The 19,653-nt window shown below is 40.6% G+C and overlaps 1 protein-coding gene and 2 pseudogenes across 6 annotated transcripts in view; 2 read left to right on the forward strand and 1 right to left on the reverse strand.

Moving 5' to 3' along the window:
- ECPAS (Ecm29 proteasome adaptor and scaffold) overlaps positions 1-10,147 on the forward strand; it is a 101,180-nt gene extending 91,033 nt beyond the window's left edge. For 3 of the 6 annotated variants that reach the window (XM_032634219.1, XM_032634220.1, XM_032634221.1), the window contains 5 exons: positions 1,341-1,479; positions 3,415-3,520; positions 3,809-3,897; positions 6,094-6,165; positions 7,610-7,887. In XM_032634219.1, coding sequence (XP_032490110.1) covers positions 1,341-1,479; positions 3,415-3,520; positions 3,809-3,897; positions 6,094-6,165; positions 7,610-7,749 — 546 coding nt within the window. In that variant the 3' untranslated portion in view covers positions 7,750-7,887. Of the gene's footprint in view, positions 1-1,340; positions 1,480-3,414; positions 3,521-3,808; positions 3,898-6,093; positions 6,166-7,609 lie in introns of all 6 variants that reach the window. The other 3 variants (XM_032634222.1, XM_032634223.1, XM_032634218.1) reach the window with 2 other exon arrangements.
- LOC116754964 lies at positions 8,298-11,580 on the forward strand (annotated as a pseudogene).
- Positions 11,581-18,357: 6,777 nt separating this feature from the next.
- LOC116755972 lies at positions 18,358-18,962 on the reverse strand (annotated as a pseudogene).
- Between the last annotated feature and the right edge of the window lie 691 nt (positions 18,963-19,653).

The following is a 19,653-nucleotide window of genomic DNA, read 5'->3' on the forward strand; positions in this document are numbered from 1 at the left end:
GGGAGTCTGGCTCTTTGCAGCTCCCGGCTCTGCCTTCCCTGGGGTGTGGCCATTGTCTTCACGGCCCACCGTGTATCTGCGTTCCAGGTGGGTGATGGCAGAGGAGATGAAGAAAGGATCAAAGTAGGTATGTCAGTTCTCTCTTAAGGAGAGTTCCTGGAAGCTGCTACAAGGCCCTTTCACTTCTATCCCACTGGCCAGCGCTTAGCCGGGTGGCCACACCTGGCTGCAGGTGAGGCTGGGAATAGTAGTCTTCATTCTAGGTATCCGTTTCCCCTCCGTGGGAGAAGGGTAGCTGTTTTTTGTTTTTTGTTTTTTTAAAAAAGCAGAATGATGAGTTTGTTGCAAGGGTTTCATCCTGTGAGCCGGGAACCTCAAGGCCGTGGGAGCGGTGAGTTCCCGAAAGTGGTGTTGGAGTGGGCGAACAGTCCCTGTCTTGCTTCTGATACGCTCTGCCTTGAAAGCGTGTGCTGCAGCCACCCCAGGCACCCCAGAGAGAAGATAGACTCTGCCACATGCTGGGGGACTTTGATCAAAAGCAGACTTTGGTTTCATTTGGAAAATGAAGTGCGCGTTTTTAAAGGTTGGGCACTGGTTCAAAGAAAGAAGAGTATGGTTTACCTACTTACTTTTTTGTGAAACATGAAAATTTTTAAATAGCATTCTCATTCTGTTTCCTGTGTTGCTGCGAATTTGCTGTTGTAAAAAAGCTGTTTAAATAATTTCTGTTAAGAGGGAGGGGATCTGGGGACATATGTATGCATGTGGCTGATTCACTTTGTTGTACAGCAGAAACTAACACAGTATTGTGAAGCAATTATACTCCAATAAAGATTTGTAAAAAAAATAAAAACAGTGAGAAAAATAAATTCAAAGTAAAATAATTAACTATCAAAAAAAATTTCTGTTACATACATAATGATAGTGTATGGATTTGGCAGTCTGTATCATCAGCTTGCTGGACAAGTCACTTCTCTGCCTGTTTCCATATCTTATTAAGAAGGAGTTTGGATTTAGATTATTACTGGGTTCTTCCTCCTTTAATTCTGTGATTCAAATGCAGGTCTTTTTTATGTTGTGCTCAAAATACTACATATATGGTATTTTTTTTCACCTTTGCTTACAGATTCCTTTAGAGGATTTCCGAAATTTATTGGAGCGGTGTAGTACTCCTGTTACAAAATCTTTTCACAAATAGGAAAACTCATGGTAGAGACTGTAGCATTTAATTCTTGGTTAACATCTCCTACTCTGGTACCCTGATTGTTTTAATAGTATGCCTGTAACTTTGAAGGAAAAAAAAATTAAAATTTGCTTTCCTTTTTTTTGACATGTCCTAGAACTCACCTGAAAGCATTGGAGTCCAGACAACCAAAAATGAAGATGAGAATGAGAAGGAAAAGGAGCTCCAGCTGGAATCTCTGCTGGGAGCCTTTGAGGGCCTGGGCAAAGCCTGGCCCCGAAATGTGGAGACCCAACGTAAGCAGCAGAACCTGCCTTTGAAGAAGTGCTGTGGCCAGGGGTTACTTCATGACAGCGAAGGTGCTCGGTGTGACGAGTTATAGCTGCCGTTTCTTGTAGAGCCCGACTGATGAACGGCGAGAATCATCCAGTATAAATTTTACTCCTGCGCTGGCAGATAATCTCTTTGACTGTTTGTTTGCTAGGGTTGCTGTAACATATAGTACAACAGCCTGGGTGACTTCAACCAGGGAACTGTATTTTCTCACAATTCTGGAGACTAGAAGTCTGAGATCAAGGTGTCAACAGTGTTGGTTCTTTTGAGCCCTGTCTCCTTGGCTTGTAAATGGCCATCCGTGTCTCTGTGTCCAGTACATTCTTATAAGGACACCTGTCGTCTTGGGTTAGGGCCCACCCTAATGGTCTCTTTAAAACCCTGTCTCCCAACTCAGTCACATTCTGAGGTACTTGGGGGTTAGGATGTCAACATGAGAGTCTGTGGGACACAGCTCAGCCCATAACAACCATGATACATTTTATGTAGATAGTTTGACCACAAAAAGAATTCTTTCACTCTTCTTTATGGTGCTGTATTCAGAGGAATCCACAGAACTTATTAGTGGGGTCTCTTCATCTCAGAATTAATGGCCTTGTTGCCAAACCTTCAATAAGCAAATGAAATCTGTATTTCCCTGAGAAACTTGAAACTTTCTGCGAGTTTTTCAGAATTGAACATATCTTTCCAAAGGATTAAGTAAATAAACAGTAAACCTTTACTGTTGGATTGGGTTGTAGTTAGTAGGAGTTTGCCTTGTGTTGGTTCCTGCAGGGCATCCTACATCTTATTATTCATGAATGTTATGAAAAGTATTGTTGACTGTGATTGGAGGTTTCTAAAATCAGACTCAAAGATTGTCTCTGAGCCTTGCCATCCTTTGTGTGAACTTCAGAAAGTATATTTGCTATGTATAGGGAGGGTTTTCCAAAAGATACAGATTTGTAAGAGGTCTTATTTCTTGGTATTGTGTTATGGACTGCAGTGGAAGTCCACTTATTTGACATCATTAGGACTACTAACTTTTGCTTGATAGGTAGAAGAAGTTAAAGTAGGGAATTATATAAAAAGATGATACATACACAAAGCAGTTTTAGTATACGGAACAGAAATGTACATTTGCTGGATTGGTTGTCATCTGGGGGAAGGGCCAGGGCCTTTGAGGATTCGTTCCACACTGGCTTCTCGTATACATCTTACTCATAATGTATCGTCTTCAGTTTCTGGTTTTGTTTCTTTATAGTGGAGAAAGAAATTACAGTCTCTTAGGAAGCAATTCAAGTGCAGAATTCTAGATTTTTTACCCTCATCCATCTTTACATTTGTGAACCGTACTAAATTCTGCAGCATTTAAAAAACAACTACTTTGTTGAGTTTTATACTCCTGTTTCATCACTTAGCATAATGTTAATTGTATAACTATAATAACAAGTGCAGTTGGCATAACAGGTTTGGATAAAGCACCGTTGACTCTTGTTAAGCCTACAGCATGCAGAAGCTTGTGAGCCTCCAGAGTTCTGCTCTCTTTGGCTGTCATTCAGGGTGTTTTATGGGGAAAAGGCAGTGTGGTTTAGACTCTGTGTCAGTTCCTTAGAAAAGGATATTGCCTTGACAAAGAACACTTACGAACAGATATATAGGATTTTGGGGGGAGGGGGGGTTTCTGATCAGGGAAGTTTGTGGGAATTGGGCATAAAGTCATGCTGAAGTGTTTCTGAAATGTCATGGCTTTAATTTAAGGCATTTGTTGTTTTAATTTTTCCTCTCCCCTTCCCTCTCTCTCTCCGTCTATCCTTCTCTGTCCCTGTCTCTCTCTGTCTCTCTGTCTTCCCCTCACTTGCTCTGTCTCTTGCTCCTTCACATGCTCTGTCCTGCTCTGCCCCATTCTTTTTTTCCAGGTTGTTATCGTCAAGAGCTTTGCAAACTGATGTGTGACCAGCTAAAACTCAGCACATGGAAAGTGCAGCTGGGAGTCTTACAGTCAATGAATGCCTTTTTTCAGGGGTAATTTGCTTCATAGTTCAGTCATTTATTTAACCTTCCCCTACCCCTTAGCATTTTATATATAATCAGTGGAATTTTTCTCTCTTTTTTTTAACATCTTTATTGGAGTATAATTGCCTTACAATGCTGTGTTAGTTTCTCCTGCAGTGGAATTCTTTTAAATTTTAAAACTAAAAGCTAAAGTGACATCATAAAGCAATATATACAGATAGAAATTGTTTGTGCCAGAAAGGTTTTGGAATGTTTCTTAATAACTAATATTTGTATCTTGCTTTCTGATTTGTACAGATTAATGCTTTTAGAAGAAGAACATGCAGATCCTGAGGCCCTGGCTGAAATTCTCCTTGAAACTTGTAAATCAATCACATATTCTTTAGGTGAGTGGTAAATTGACATAGATAAGGAGTGTTCATTTTAAAGCTCAAGGAGTTAAGCTTCAAACATTCCCTGCCTTGTGCTAGGAACTACATTTATGGAACAACTACTGAACTCTCCTATTTAATATACTCAATATGTGCCCCCAAACTGGAATGTATTAATCTGGAACTGTAATTTAGGATTTCAACACCTAGATTAGAAAAACCTTTGTGACCAGTATTTTTTAAAAACCTGTAATTGGAAATAATTTCAAACTTACAGAAAAGTTACAATAATAATGCATGTAATACTTGTATATCCTTTACCCAAAGTCACCTGTTAACATTTTGCACCACTTACTTTATTACTTGCACTTCTGTATACATACTTTTTCCTCAACCATTTGAAAGTGTATTGCTTACATCTTGCCGCTTTTCTCCTAAATTCTTCAGTGTGCCTTCTTTTACATACCAACTTTAGATAGTATAACATTGATGCAATATTTTTTAACCATTCATATTCTAGGTTTTCAGTTGACTCAGTAATATTCTTTTTTTTTTTTTTTTTTTTTTTTGGCGGTACGGGGGCCTCTCACTGTTGTGGCCTCTCCTGTTGCGGAGCACAGGCTCAGCGGCCATGGCTCATGGGCCCAGCCGCTCCGCGGCATATGGGATCTTCCCGGACCGGGGCATGAACCCATGTCCCCTGCATGGGCACGCAGACTCTCAACCACTGCGCCGCCAGGGAAGCCCCAGTAATATTCTTTATATAATTTTTTCCTCTCCTCCATTAAGGAATCCAGTCCGTAATCATTTAGTGAATTTAGTTGTCATACCGTTGTAGTCTCCTTTAATCTGGAACACTTCCTCAGCCTTTCTTTGTCTTATGTGACATTGACGATTTTGAAGAAAAGCCTCCCCCTCCCCCCATTTAAAACTAGAATGTTTCTCATTTGGTGTTTGTCTGATGTTTCCTTGTGATGAGATCCAGGTTATGCATTCCCAGTAGGGCTGCTCTATAAGTGATGTTATGTCCTCTCACATCAAGAGGCACACAGTGTCCACCTGCCCTCGTTGGCAGTGTTAATTTTGATTACCTGGTCAAGGTACTAGTCAATTTCCTCTGCTGTATGGTTACTATTTTCCCCCCTTCTGTCTGATAAGCAGCCTGTGGAAACACACTTTAAGACCATTCAGATAACCCGCTCCTCTTCAGAACTGTGTCTATTAAGCAGTCTGGGAGAAGACACTTGAAGCCCATGCACATATACTGCTCCTCTTCAAAGTGTCTCCTCTAGACTTAGCATGCATTGATGGGTTTTTCCTGAACCAGCTTTTACTAAGATGATTTTCCAACTCTAGCACTTCTTCCACATTTACCATTTGACAGTTGGCATCCTCCCATAAGCAAGGTCCTTCCCTCTCTCGAACTCTTTATTTATCTATTATCCATATTGATTCATGGATTCCTTTATTTTCCCCTTTGTTTATAATTATTTTCCTTAATTAATTTGTTGCTCAAATTATCCCAGATTTGGCCAGTGGAAGCCTCTCGAGCTGTCTCCCGTGTCCTGTTGCTGTCTCGCCACCATTCTTCCAAGCATTTGCGTACTTCGTAGCATGACAGCCTGTTACAAGCTCATCTTTTGCTTCCTTTGTCTTGGGTCTGGTTGAGTGTTAGTTTTTTCAGTAAACAGTTTCACTGTGAACTAGATGCAGTGTCTAGAGTAGACACCAAGGAAGCGTATTTCAGTTGTGATTCTTGGAGGTGGCCACATGCCTTTGGATAAATAACTGGCAGCTGAGAAACTAGTCTTTCCAGGGTCGGGTCGCAGCCGGGTGTCCCTGAGTTGGCCTTACCCCTGGGTGATGTAATGTTCTTGGGTAAAATGAAGAGGTCTTGCAAACCTAAAGACCTTTCTTAGGCATCCTGTGAAGTCGACTTCTAAAAGGGGTCCTTTAAATATTGCCATTTGTTACGGAGATTGGTATATTTGGCTGACAGCTTTTTTTTTTAAGTAAGGAATGTGGACATATAGCACATTTCAAGTATTTGATGATAATTGGCTAAGGGACGCTCACTTAGGAGCACATGTATCTTTCCCTGCATTTATAATTTCCGAACATCTTTCTTTCGTTAACACTAACTTAATCTTAGATGTTCTGTTTGTAAGGCATATAAAACAAATAATGTGATCTATATGATTTTCTTCTTAGAAAATAAGACCTACTCATCTGTGAGAACAGAAGCTTTATCTGTGATAGAATTGCTGCTTAAAAAACTTGAAGGTGAGTTCTTGAACTTCTCATTGGAGGACAGGAAAGCCAGAAGACTTTATGGCATAGGTTTTAGGAATTTTTTTTATTTTCTGTTTTTGTTTTTAATAAGCATATACTCCAAAATGTAAATTAATATATTTGTACATGGAAGTGGAATATACATAGCTAAAACCTTCCAATTTTATGAAGTGTTAAATCGGTACTCTTTTATTTTATGTACTTTTAATGCAGTATGAAGCTGTGGTTATCTCAATGAAGTTTTGGTTTCCATCGTGAATCTTGAGTTAATCTTGGTTAATTACAGCAAGAGGCTGACAGTGGCAGAACAGAGCTCACTATACACATGTAAATAAACAGAATGACACACTGAAAAGTGGAGTTAGGAGAACATTTAACAATTATCTACCTGAGTTATCAAATTTGATAGCAGTTTTCTTAATCCTATTTTTTTTTTCTGTTTTCCTTTTTCTAAACCGTCTTACAAAGAAGCAGATTTCGTCTAATGGTCTGTTCTATCACTGGTAAAAGAAGACTGTTAGCATTTTCTCCAGTGGTATATCTGTTACTGATTTCAAAAGGAGGCCTCTTTTCTTTTTTCATTTTCCTCTTTTTATTATTTTAACCACGTGGATGAAGAATGGGGAATATGGAACACTTTGCTCTAGAGCATTGTGTATCTGCTGTTTCTCCTTCTGTCTCTGTCTTTGCTTAGCAATTAAAGCACCTCTCTCAGGGCTCCATAAAACAGGCCGTTTAGACTCAGCAACACTACGTGTGTCATAATCCCTTTTTTCCTTGTTGGAGTAGAAGAGCTAGACACTTAGATATATCTCTAAATTCTTACAGTTTGCCAAATATGTATGAATATCTTCTATTCTAGATGAGGAAGAGGAAGCTAAACAGTGAAATAACGTGCTTGAAACCACACCACCAGCAAGTATCAGAACCTCATAAGCAGACTTAGGATCTGATGTACTTTATGAATTTCTAATAGTTTGAGTATGCCTGCAGTTCTCTGATGCTTTTCTTAAAGGAGTAATAAAGTGTCATCTGTTCAAACTGTCTTTGCAGTTATGAAATTTATTGAGGATTTTTTTTTACTGAGCATATCTTACAAAGATATATTCAGCTCAGTTGCTGAAATAGCTTTTTTGTTACTGTGTGCCCTTCCTGCTTCCCAGTTGGCTTCAGGCTCCCTTCATTCTCTTTGTCCCACCAGCTCTGGGGACAGAGGATGAAACTCCCTGATTGGCCCTCAGGTTATTGTCAATAATTAGGTTTGGAGACAACTCTTAAACCTGTGATCATTGTATACAGAACTGTTACCACGGGGTTGCTTTGCATTTATTTTGGGGATAGGATATGTGGAAGGAAAGCAGAAAAGAATAGTTTTGGATTCTCTGCTTGCTTCTTCTGTAAGGATTCTTTTGTTGCTCTTTCTCTTTCCATTCAGAATCTAAACAGTGGGAAAGTTTGACATCTGAATGCAGAGTGCTCCTGATTGAGTCTTTAGCAACTATGGAGACAGACAGCAGACCTGAGCTGCAGGAGAAAGCATCGATACTGAAGAAAACACTTGAAAATCTGGAATAAATTAGAAGGGGAAGAAACAAACAAGTGCCATGTTCATTGGGGGTTGAAATGGTGGTATTCTTTGTGGGGGAAAGTAAAGATTAATCTGTAGCATGCATCATTCCTTGGCTGAAATAAAAAAAAAATGCCTTAAATTTTGTTCTTTATTAGCTTTATTTTACTTGATGTTTTAAAAGTATCTGGGCTGAATAAACTAAATGGAACCTTGGATATTTGAGAGGTGGTTGTAGGTGAAACTGACAGAAATAGCTGTTGAAAGAGCTAAAGGTGTTAATAAAGGAATAGACAAAGTTGCAGAGGAAGCTGCATAAAAATCTTAGAACTGCATCCAAATTTTAAAAAGTTATTTCAGGAAGGGGCTGTATCGACTACTTAGTTTAACCCCCTTCTTTACATCTGAAGAAACAGGTTATGAGATGACGTAGCTTCCTTTCGGAGGCCTGTGCCGAGGCTGGAACCTGTGTGATGGATGGCCTGCCCAAGGACACTTTCTCTTACAACTTGCTGCTAATCAGTGCTAACCCTGGCCGACCTGAGAAACTCCCAAGATGAGATGGTACGGCAGTCCTGGCACCAGAACTGAACTGGCCCATGATGTAAGCACCACTGGATGCTTGAAATGCAGAAGTTGAACATTGTCTTGTCATTTGTTTAGATGATTGGTTTTTAGAAAATGATTATCTACCAACCTTACAGGTTGAGAGGGAGGGAAAATTTGGTCTCCATGTAATCGTCCTCCTTTTATAAGCAGATGAAGGTAGATGAGGACAAGATTGTTCATTTTGTCTCTTACGTATTTTGCAAAACACAAGCCAACAACGAAATCGTGACTGCTTGGTTTAGACCATTTATAATCTCAAAACTGTAAAGACAAATTAAAATTTTCTACCCACTTTTATGCTTACGGTCACGACTATGGGATAGAAAGGAAAGCATTTTAATTAGCTATCTGGGAATAACCTGATACCATTCAAAGTAAATAACTGCAGCTATAGGGTTTCTTCTTTTCCTTATGCTGCTCAGGCCCCTGCCTGAGGATGTGGGGTAAGGGGAAAAAACAAATTTAACACAAGTGTTTATTCAAGTAAAAGGAGAACTCTCTAGCTCACCTTGGATTACAAGCACAAAATTGGCTTACACTCAATACTGACCCCTTACTGACATTAACACCAGGGTGGAAACTCCGTGTTATTATTTTTTGTGGTCTCTATTAACCAAAGTATTTAAAATTTTCTTGACTGTGACCCATAGTAAAACTAACTTTTTTCATCATGACCCAGAGCAATGTGTGTGGGGTGGAGGGGAGGGAGGGAGGGAGAGAGAAACAAAGAACGAATATAAAATCTTTAACTGAAATAAAATGTTTTGTGAAATGGTACATTCCTATGTGTGATCTGCTTTGATCCCTCCCCGCCAACTCCCCACCACCGTTTTGAATGCTCTTTCAGACCCACTAAATTCATTTCCTGACTCATAAATGGGTTGTTATTCAGTTTGAAAAACACTGCCATAGATAGTACCTAAACCTAGCTGCATATGCTGTGTTCTGGGGTTGCTTCTGTTTGGAAAAGGGGTTTACAAATGAAAATTTAAGTGTTTATTACCAAAACATCCTCTTAGCTGGTACTAAACATAATTGTGAGTTTTAGTAGCATCATGAATTTTAAGTAAACTATCGTGGACTTCCACTTGAGAGTGGTGTTTGCTTGGGGATAAAAAATCAACTCTGGGTGTTTTTCAGAAAGCTTGCGTCCTCATAGGACTTGGTGTTTTCCAGATCTGTATTTCCCCATCCGTGAAGTGCTCTCTGACTTTCATTTACAGTACCTGGGATACTCTTCCTAGGCAAGAGTGCCATGTAGGTCAGGTATTGTTGGAAGGTAAGAGTGCAGGGGCAAGAATTGTGCTCTTGGCCTGTATCAAGTTTAAAACCTCATCAGATTTTATGCTTTTTAAACTTTTTGTTATTCAATATTGGGAATTTCCCATGGTGCTGAGAGAGGTGCTAAGATACTTGAACCTTAGTGCTTAGTGCTGTTGAATTAATTTGTTTTAGTTTTCTAAGCACATTTCTAAGTTTTACACTTAACTGCCTTCATCTTGACCAGCCAAGTCATTTGTACAACTAGTAACGTTAACTATGGTCTCCCAATGCAGCTTGTGTTGGTGTGCATGGGCACACGTATTTATTTAAAAGAGTTAATAACTGAGAGTTTGTCATTGTGGAATGTTGATATTAGTGAACAGATGGCAAAAGGACCCGTGAACATTTATATCTTTGGCCTTCATTTTCCAAAGCTACGTGGAACAGATTTTTATTATTTTTTTTCCCTAGGAATATTCAGTGCTACTTGTCATATAGGCAACTGATTTAGAGAGTCTGCTGAATTCCTTATTCCTGGAATATATATCGTCACAAATCTATTGATATGTGAAAAGGAGGTACCTGAAATTTGGCAATTGGAAATCAAAACAAAGTATCAAATTGTCTTTTTGGTGATAAAGAGCAGCCACTTCTTTAATTAATGTTTGTGTCTAATTTACAATTGCCGGTGTGTCTGCCTGTAATACAGTGTACCTGCACAGTAAAACTGATTGCCACCAAATCCCCATTGCTTTACCCTTCCGTCTTTTACTTGTGTGTTCACTAATGAGAAGAGAAAAGAAAAAAAGATGTGACCTTGTTGGTCTGTGCTCTAGTAGCATTTGCCTGTATGAACACTGCCCGTTGGGGGAAGTTTCTATCTGCTGCTGCCACAATATATTCATGCTGCTTGCGAAGTACAGGGAGTTATTTTGACATTGGCACTCATTGTAATGTACAAACTGTTGTTAAATGGATGTATATGTAACAGATTTTTGTATTTTATATGCAAAGTCTTCATAGAATCCGCTGCAATATGTACTAAGCTAGCTAAGCATGTGGTAGTCTTGAAAGGAAAAATCCTTCCCATGCCCAAGAAGATATTAAGTGGTAAATAAAAGCTGCATGATCAGTGCTTTGAAGTGGTGCATTAATTTTTACTGGTTCTCTGGGAAAATAGTTAACTTCCAAGGCATTGCCTGGTTATACTTTAAAGACCAAAAAAAAAAGCCCTACTGCGTGCAGTATTCTGAGCTACTTCTACCAAGCAGAAATTGTTGGCTTAAGTGTCTGGGAGTTCCAAGGCAAAACACAAACAGAGGCAAGGCACCTGAATAATTACTGTTAAATGCTTGGAGAGAAGCAATCATTGAAAGATTGGATTTTTTGATATAGGTAATCCCTGATGAACACATAGAAACAACAAGCAGTTCTGCTTTTGGTTAAGATTAACATACATGGCTATGCACATAAAACATCAGAGCTATAGGTACATCCTATGTTGTAAATAGCCAAACAGATTTTAGGCTGTGGCTTTTTGTCCGACATCCCAGCGAGGCGCAGTGGTAGCAGCTGCTCTCCCGGCTTCGCTGTGTCGCCCAAGGACGACAAGAAGAAGGAGGATGCCGGAAAGTCAGCCAAGAAAGACAAAGACCCAGTGAACAAATCTGGGGGCAAGGCCAAAAAGAAGAAGTGGTCCAAAGGCAAAGTTCGGGACAAGCTCAATAACCTAGTCTTGTTTGACAAAGCAACATAAGACAGACTCTAAAGAAGTACCCAACTATAAGGTTATAACTCCAGCTGTTGTCCCTGAGATACTGAAGATTTGTGGTTCCCTGGCCAGGGCAGCCCTTCAGGAGCTCCTTAGTAAAGGACTTACTAAACTGGTTTCAAAGCACAGAGCTCAAGTAATTTACACCAGAAATACCAAGGGTGGAGATGCTCCAGCAGCTGATGAAGACGCGTGAACAGGTCCCACCAACTGTATATTTTGAAAAATAAAACTTTATTAAATAAAAAAAATATTTTTAGTCTGTGGAAGATATGCTTGAAGGTGAGAGATACCTTGCTTTTTCTCTCATAGCAGCTAAAAAGCCTAAGCTACTCCCTTCTATGCTTTTCCTCCTTTTTCCCTTCAAGCTAGTACCAGATTATTTGATTAGAATAACAGTTGGTTTTTAAAGAGTGGAAAACCCACAACTAGAAATATGAAAATCACTAAAGGAAAAATCTTACTGGTAAAGGCAAATATACAGTGAAGATAGTAAATCAACCACATATAAAGCTAGTATGAGCATTAAAAGATAAAAGTCGTAAAATCATCTATATCCACAATAAGTTGAGGGATACACAAAACTGTAAAATATGTCAAAAATAGTAAACGTGATTAGCTCTAATAGTTTTCTCGTAGCATCTTTATTATAAAGCAGAATCTAACACACCATTGTAAAGCAATTATACTCCAATAAAGATGTTAAAAAAAAAAGTAAACGTGGAGGCAGGTAAAAATGCAAGGATGTTAAAATGCATTCAAACTTAAGGGACCTGCAACTTAATCACATATATATATATACAGGTTGCTATATATAAACCTCATAATAACCACAAACCAAAAATCTGTAATAGATACACAGAAAAGAGAAAGAAATCCAGGCATAATACTAAAGATAGTCATCAAATCACAAGGGAAGAGAGCAAAAGAAAAAGGAACAAGAAAGCTACAAAGACAACCCCCAAACAAAATGTCAAAAGTACATACCCATCAATAATTACTTTAAATGGACTAAATGATCCAACTGGAAGACACAGTGGCTGAGTGGATACAAAAACAAGACCCATATATATGTTGCCTACAAGAGACGCCAGATCTAAAGATGCACACAGATTGAAAATGAGGGAATGGAATGAGGTATTCCATGCATGTGGAAACGAAAAGAAAACTGGAGTAGCAATAGTTACATCAGAAAAATTGACTTTAAAACAGACTGTGACAAGAAACAAGGACATTACAATAAGGATCAAGGGATCAATCCAAGAGGAGATAGAACAATTGTAAATATATATGCACCCAACATAGGAGCACCTCAATACATAAAGGAACACCTAATACATAACATACACCTAAAACACCTAACATAGGAACACCTAAATACATAAAGTAAATCTTAATAGATATAAAGGGAGAAATCAAGAGTAACACAATAAGAGCAGGGGATTTTAACACCCCACTTAATAATTTTCATATATAACGTACAGCAGTGTTAATTATATTTATATGTTGTACTTTATATTCCCAGTACTTATTTAACTCATAACTGTCAGTTTGTACCTTCATTCAATTTTCCTACCTCCCAGCCCCCACCTCTGGTAACTACATATCTAATCTCTTTTTCTGTGAGTTTGTTTGTCTTTGAAGTAAAATTGACCTACAACACTATGTTAGTTCCTGGTGCACGGCATAATGATTTGGTATTTCTGTACATTACGAAATGATCACCATGATAAGTCTAGTTACTATCTGTCACTGTACAAAGATGTTATATTACTATTGACTTATTCCCCACACTGTACATTTTATGCCCATGACTCATTTATTTTGTAGCTGAAAGTCTATACCTCTTAATCTCCCTTACCTGTTTCTCTCATGCATCCAACTCCCGTCCCCTCTGGTAACCACCTCTTTGTTCTCTATATCTGTGACTCTGTTTTTGCTCTGTTTGTTCAGTTGCTTTGTTTTTTAAATTCCACATGTAAGTGAAATCATACAGTGTATGTCTTTTTCTGTCTGAATTATTTCACTTAGCATCATGTCCTCAAGGTCCATCCATGGTGTTGCAGATGGCAAGATTTCATTATTTTTTTTTTTTTTTTTTTTGTGGTACGCGGGCCTCTCCTGTTGCGGAGCATAGGCTCCGGACACGCAGGCTCAGCGGCCATGGCTCACGGGCCCAGCCGCTCCGTGGCATGTGGGATCTTCCCGGACCGGGGCATGAACCTGTGTCCCCTGCATCGGCAGGCGGACTCCCAACCACTGCGCCACCAGGGAAGCCCTCATTATTTTTTAAGACTAATATTCCATTGTATTTATATGTATATATGTGTGTATATATATGTATATATATACATATACACACATATACGTATATATACATATCACAACTTCTTTATCCATCTGTTGATGGGGACTTAGGTTGCTTCCATATCTTGGCTCTTGTAAATAATGTTGCAATGAACATGGAAGTGCATATATCTCTTTGAGATAGTCATTTGGTTTTCTTTGGATATGTTCCCAGGAGAGGGATTGCTGGATCATATGGTAGTTCTATTTTTAATTTCTTGAGGAAACTTCATACTGTTTTCCATGGTGACTGTACCAGTTTATATTCCCACCAACAGTGCACAGGGTTCTCCTTTCTCAGTGTTGAATTTTTTTTAATAGATGGTGAAATGTTCTAGGATTGATTGTGCTGATATTTGCATGACTCTGTGAACACACTAAAAAAAACCCATTGAATTGTACAATTTAAATGGGGGCAATTGTATGGTATATGAATTATATCTTAGTAAAGTTGTTTTAAAAAAAAGACAATCCATTGTAACCGGGGCATTTTAGAGTATTTGTAAGTTATAGATAATGAAACATGTATTGATTATTTTTCCATACACACTATTTGTTAAAATACGTTAATAAATTGTGTTCCCTAACACAATGAAGCACAAGATACCTCTAGATACCCATTGAAATGGCTAAAATCAAAAAGAGCTACAATACCAAGCATTGGCACAGATATAATAGAGTAACAGAATTGTCATATATTACTAATGCAGTTTCAAAATGGTACAGCATCCTTTTAAAAATATAAATTTATTTATTTTTGCCTGCAGTGGGTCCTCGTTGCTGCATTGGGCTTTCTCTAGTTGAGGCGAGTGGGGGCTACTCTTCATTGCAGTGTACAGGCTTCTCATTGTGGTGGCCTCCCCTGTTGCGGAGCACGGGCTCTAGGCGTGTGGGCTTCAGTGGTTGTGGCATGCGGGCTCAGCATTTGTGGCTCACGGGCTCTGGTGCAGGCTCAGTAGTTGTGGCACACGGGCTTAGTTACTCCGTGGCATGTGGGATCTTCCTGGACCAGGGCTCGAACCCGTGTCCCCTGCATTGACAGGCGCATTCTTAACCACTGTGCCACCAGGGAAGCCCCCTGGTACAGCATCTTTAAGAAACATTTTGGTATATCATATGAAGTTAAGCATATACTTGCATTATGACCCAGATATCTTACTCCACAGTATTTACCCAGGAGTAATAAAATAAAAACCTATGTTTGCACAAAAACTTGTAAGTGAAGAGCATAAATTATTCATAATAGCTCAGAATTGAAAACAATCCAAATGTCTATCAACTAGTGAATAAACCATTGTGACAGATTTATACAGTGGAATACTACTCAGTAATGAAAAGAAATGACCAATACAAATATAAAACATTTTGCTAAGTGACAAGGCTGTATATTATATAATTCTATTTATAGGAAATTCTAGAAAAGGAAAACTATAGTGACAGAAATCAGATCAGTAGTTTCAGGCATGAGCTCAGGGGAGACTGACTGCAAATGGGCACAAGAGAACTTCTTAGTTGTTGGTAATATTCTATACCTTGATTATGGCCATAAAACAAATTATGGCTCTCACTTATTTAAAACAGCTCCCCATTGTCCACAAAATTAAATTTAACCTACTTAGTCTGGCATAAAAACCATTTATGGGGCTTCCCTGGTGGCGCAGTGGTTGAGAGTCCGCCTGCCGATGCAGGGGACACAGGTTCGTGCCCTGGTCCGGGAAGATCCCACATGACGCGGAGCGGCTGGGCTGGTGAGCCATGGCTGCTGAGCCTGCGCGTCCGGAGCCTGTGCTCCGCAACGGGAGAGGCCACAACAGTGAGAGGCCCGCGTAACGCAAAAAAAAAAACAACAAAAAAAACAAACAAAAAACCCATTTATGATGTTCTTACTGCCTAGTCTTAACAACTTGTAAGTTTATGCTTCTGCCTGACTTTGGCTAATCAAAACAACTTTCAGATGCAAGAGTGTGCTAATCTAGAAGTTCTGTGTTTAGAAAATCAGGCTTCTTGAGACCTCCTTGTTCACCAACAATTCCAGTGTGTGCTTGGAATCTTTTTTGAGTCATCTGGGGAGAAGCCTCCATGGGCCCTCTGTACATTTCTGCTCACATAATTCCGTCATGAAATGTATACAATCTGAGTGCTTTTAGGTGTTCTTTTTTATATGTAGCTCCCAATATTACACTTTAAATTTCTTGACAAAATAACTTTCTCTTTGAATCCCTAAAGAATATTTACTCACAGAATGTATCCTATCTTTTAATTGGTTTTACCGAAGATTTTTAGTCTGAGATCAGCTCACCAGTTCTGACCGCAGCTTGAATAAACTCCTGCCTAAAGGAAAGAAAGTCTCAAATCCAAAATCCTTACCAAGTTCACACTACACAGTCTCTCACAAATATTACCCTTAAATAGTCTGAATTCCTGACCCAGACTCCATGGGATATGAGAAAATGGCAATTGTTTTACGGCAATAAGTTTTGGTTACTTTGTTATGTAGCAACAGGAAACTGATACTTCTGATAGTAAATTTTCATACCATGTTGGGAAATCACTTAAAATCTACTAAAGGTGGGCTTCCCTGGTGGTGCAGTGGTTAAGAATCCACCTGCCAATGCAGGGGACATGGATTTGAGCCCTGGTCCAGGAAGATCCCACATGCTGCGGAACAACTAAGCCCGTGCGCCACAACTACTGAGCCTGTGCTCTAGAGCCCGTGAGCCACAGCTACTGAGCCTGCGTGCCGCAACTACTGAAGCCCGTGCACCTAGAGCCTGTGCTCTGCAACAAGAGAAGCCACCTTAATGAGAGGCCTGCGCACTGCAACGAAGAGTAGCCCCCACTCGCAATTAAAGCCCGTGCATAGCAATGAAGACCCAATGCAGCCATAAATAAATAAATAAATATATAAAAGCTAGAGTAAGTATTAAAAAAAAATCTACTAAAGGTGACTTAAGCGTGTTCTATCACTTATTGCTTTCACTCCTAAGTATATACTCATGCACAGACATGAACCAAAAGGTACACGTGCAGGTTCGTAACAACATTAGTTGAAGTAGCCAAAAGGTGGAGCGAGCCAATTAAAATGTCTAACAACAGAACAGTGGATAAAGTATGTTATGATCATAAAATGGACTATCATATAGTAATAAAAAATGGACAAACTGCAGCCACATCAACGTAGATCTTGCAAGCATACTGTGGAGGGAAGGAAGCCAAACATACCACAATGCATAATCTGATGGCATAAAATCAGCAGGTACTGTTCTGTGTGTCCTCGAGAAAAATGTGTATGTGTATTTGTATATTTTGTTGGGCAGGTGTTCTACAGATCGTGTGAAATCTGGTTGGTTTATAGTGTTGTGCCAGCCTCCTGTATCCTTGTTGGCATCCTATTTAGTTTTTTATTTTAACCAATTATTGAGAGTTCAGTATTAAAGTCTTCAACTATTACTGTTGAATTGTCTAGTTCTCCCTCTTATTCTGTCAGTTTCTGTTCTGAGTGTTTTGGGGCTCTTCTTTTCAGGTGCATATATATATTTATTTTATTTAGGCTTTAAAAAATTTATTTTATTATTTTTAAATTTATTTACTTATTTGTTTTTGGCTGCATTGGGTCTTCGTTGCTGTGTGCAGGCTTTCTCTACTTGCGGCCTCTAGTTGTGGCAAGCAGGGGCTACTCTTTGTTGCGGTGCATGGGCTTCTCATTGCCGTGGCCTCTCTTGTGGAGCACGGGCTGTAGGCGTGCGGGCTTCAGTAGTTGTGGCTCGTGGGCTCTAGAGCGCAGGCTCAGTAGTTGTGGTGCACGGGCTTAGTTGCTCCGCGGCAAGTGGGATTTTCCTGGACCAGGGCTCGAACCCGTGTCCCCTGCATTGGCAGGTGGATTCTTAACCACTGCCACCAGGGAAGTCCCCACATATATATTTATAATTGTTGTGTCTTCTTGATGGGTTGACCTTTCTATCATTACTAAATATGGCCCATATTTTCCTGTTTCTTTGCATACATCATATTTTGTTGTTGTTGAAAACTGGACATTAAAAATAATATTTGTGGCAAATCGAAATCAGATTCCCTTCCCATTCCAGAATTTGTTGCTGTTGGTGTGTTCTATTTTTAGTGATTTCCTGAACTAATTCTGTAAAGTCTCAATTCTTTATTGGACCTGACCAATGAAGTCTCTACTCAGCTGAATGGTCAGCTAATGACTGGACAGAGATTTCCTTGAATACACTGCACCAAGAAGCTCCCCATTCTGGCAGCCACTCCTGTTCCCCCATTAGCCAAAGCTCAATTATCCAAGAATAATAATAGAGAATAGCTAAGACCAGCCAACAACCTATAATTCAATTTGAGCTATCACTTTTTTTTTTTTTTTTTTTTGTTTTGCGGTACGTGGGGCTCTCACTGTTGTGGCCTCTCCCGTTGCAGAGCACAGGCTCCGGACGCACAGGCTCAGCAGCCATGGCTCACGGGCCCAGCCGCTCCGCGGCATGTGGGATCTTCCCAGACCAGGGCAGGTACCCGTGTCCCTTGCATTGGCAGGCGGACTCTCAACCACTGCGCCACCAGGGAAGCCCCTATCACTATTTTTATAGATCCTTAGTCTTCCCACCCAGACCCTCAGGGCTCAGTCCGTCTTCCACCCTTTGTTGAGCAGCGTCACTACCTCATCGTAGATGATGAACACGAGGGCCACGTCCAGGCAGGTTCGGCCCCGTAGGGGGACGATGCCACTGCAGAACGCTTTGAGCTCCTCATCCCTCAGGACGTCCGAGCACCCGTCCGTGTTTGGTGTTGCTCCGCCTCCCGGCCCTGCATCCGGTCTTGACCTAGTCCAGAGGCGTGTTCCCAAAGACGCTGGCTGCGCTCGCGATAGCTTGAAAACCCCGTGATCAGCAGTTTGCCGGGCTTGCCGGAGTTGGGCCCTGAGTACCAGTTGTGCAGGCAGCTTCTGACCAAGAAACGGACGGCCTGCTGGGATCTGCCGGCTGGCGGCCCTGGTAAGTCTTCTTCAGCCCTTGTTCCCGAACAATCTCCCTGACCCCCGTGGAGGAATCCTCTGTACTGTGGGTTTAGGGGAGATCTGGTCGTGTATGAATTTCACCTCGATGGTCTCCCTGGGCGCACGACCACCACGGCCTCGGCCTCGCGGACGCCAGGCCACACAGCAGCCCACGTGCTGTCCAGCGGCCCCTGGGCATCCTGCGCGTGGGTGCTGAGGGATGCGACCATCCTGGATGTGATGGCTGCTTTGGGGCAGGAGACGTAGAGCGGGGAGGAGGCCTCGGTGCAGCCCGGGGCACCAGGACGGCCGACCTCCTGCCATACTCAGTCCCAGTGCCCAGGGACCCGGCTGTGCGAACGCGCGTAGGGCTGCACCTTCGTCATCATGTTCCCGGTGGGGAAGGTGATGCAAACTGCGATCCAGCCGCTAGGGCGCCTGTGGGGACCAGGAACCCGCTCCTGAGAACCCTGCCACCCCGCCTCTGCGGACTTAGCTGCGTCTGAGCCGCTGGGAGGCCTAGCCGGTCCCCACGCTCCACCTCCGTTTTCCTGGCAAGGCACAGGGGGCGTGACACACAGGTGAAGCCCCTCCGGAGTGAACTTGTAAAAACATATTTATGATTAGGCATTTTAGGTGCCCCAAATATAAAAATATTGTGGAGATTCTTGCAGCCATTGATAATTCAGTGACTAAAAAGTTTAATATTTCTGTAAGAAAAATAAAATACCTTAGTAAAAAAAATTAAAAATTTTTTTATTTTATTGAAGTATAGTTGACTTACAATGTTGTGTTAATTTCTGCTATACGAGAAAGTGATTCAGATATATATATATATATATTCTTTTTTGTATTTCCATTTTGGTTTATTGCAGGATATTGAATATAGTTCCCTGTGCTCTACAGTAGGACCTTGTTGTT

This window comes from Phocoena sinus, chromosome 6 (genome assembly GCF_008692025.1).
Source record: "Phocoena sinus isolate mPhoSin1 chromosome 6, mPhoSin1.pri, whole genome shotgun sequence".
In the NCBI taxonomy this organism is placed as follows: Eukaryota; Metazoa; Chordata; class Mammalia; order Artiodactyla; family Phocoenidae; genus Phocoena; species Phocoena sinus.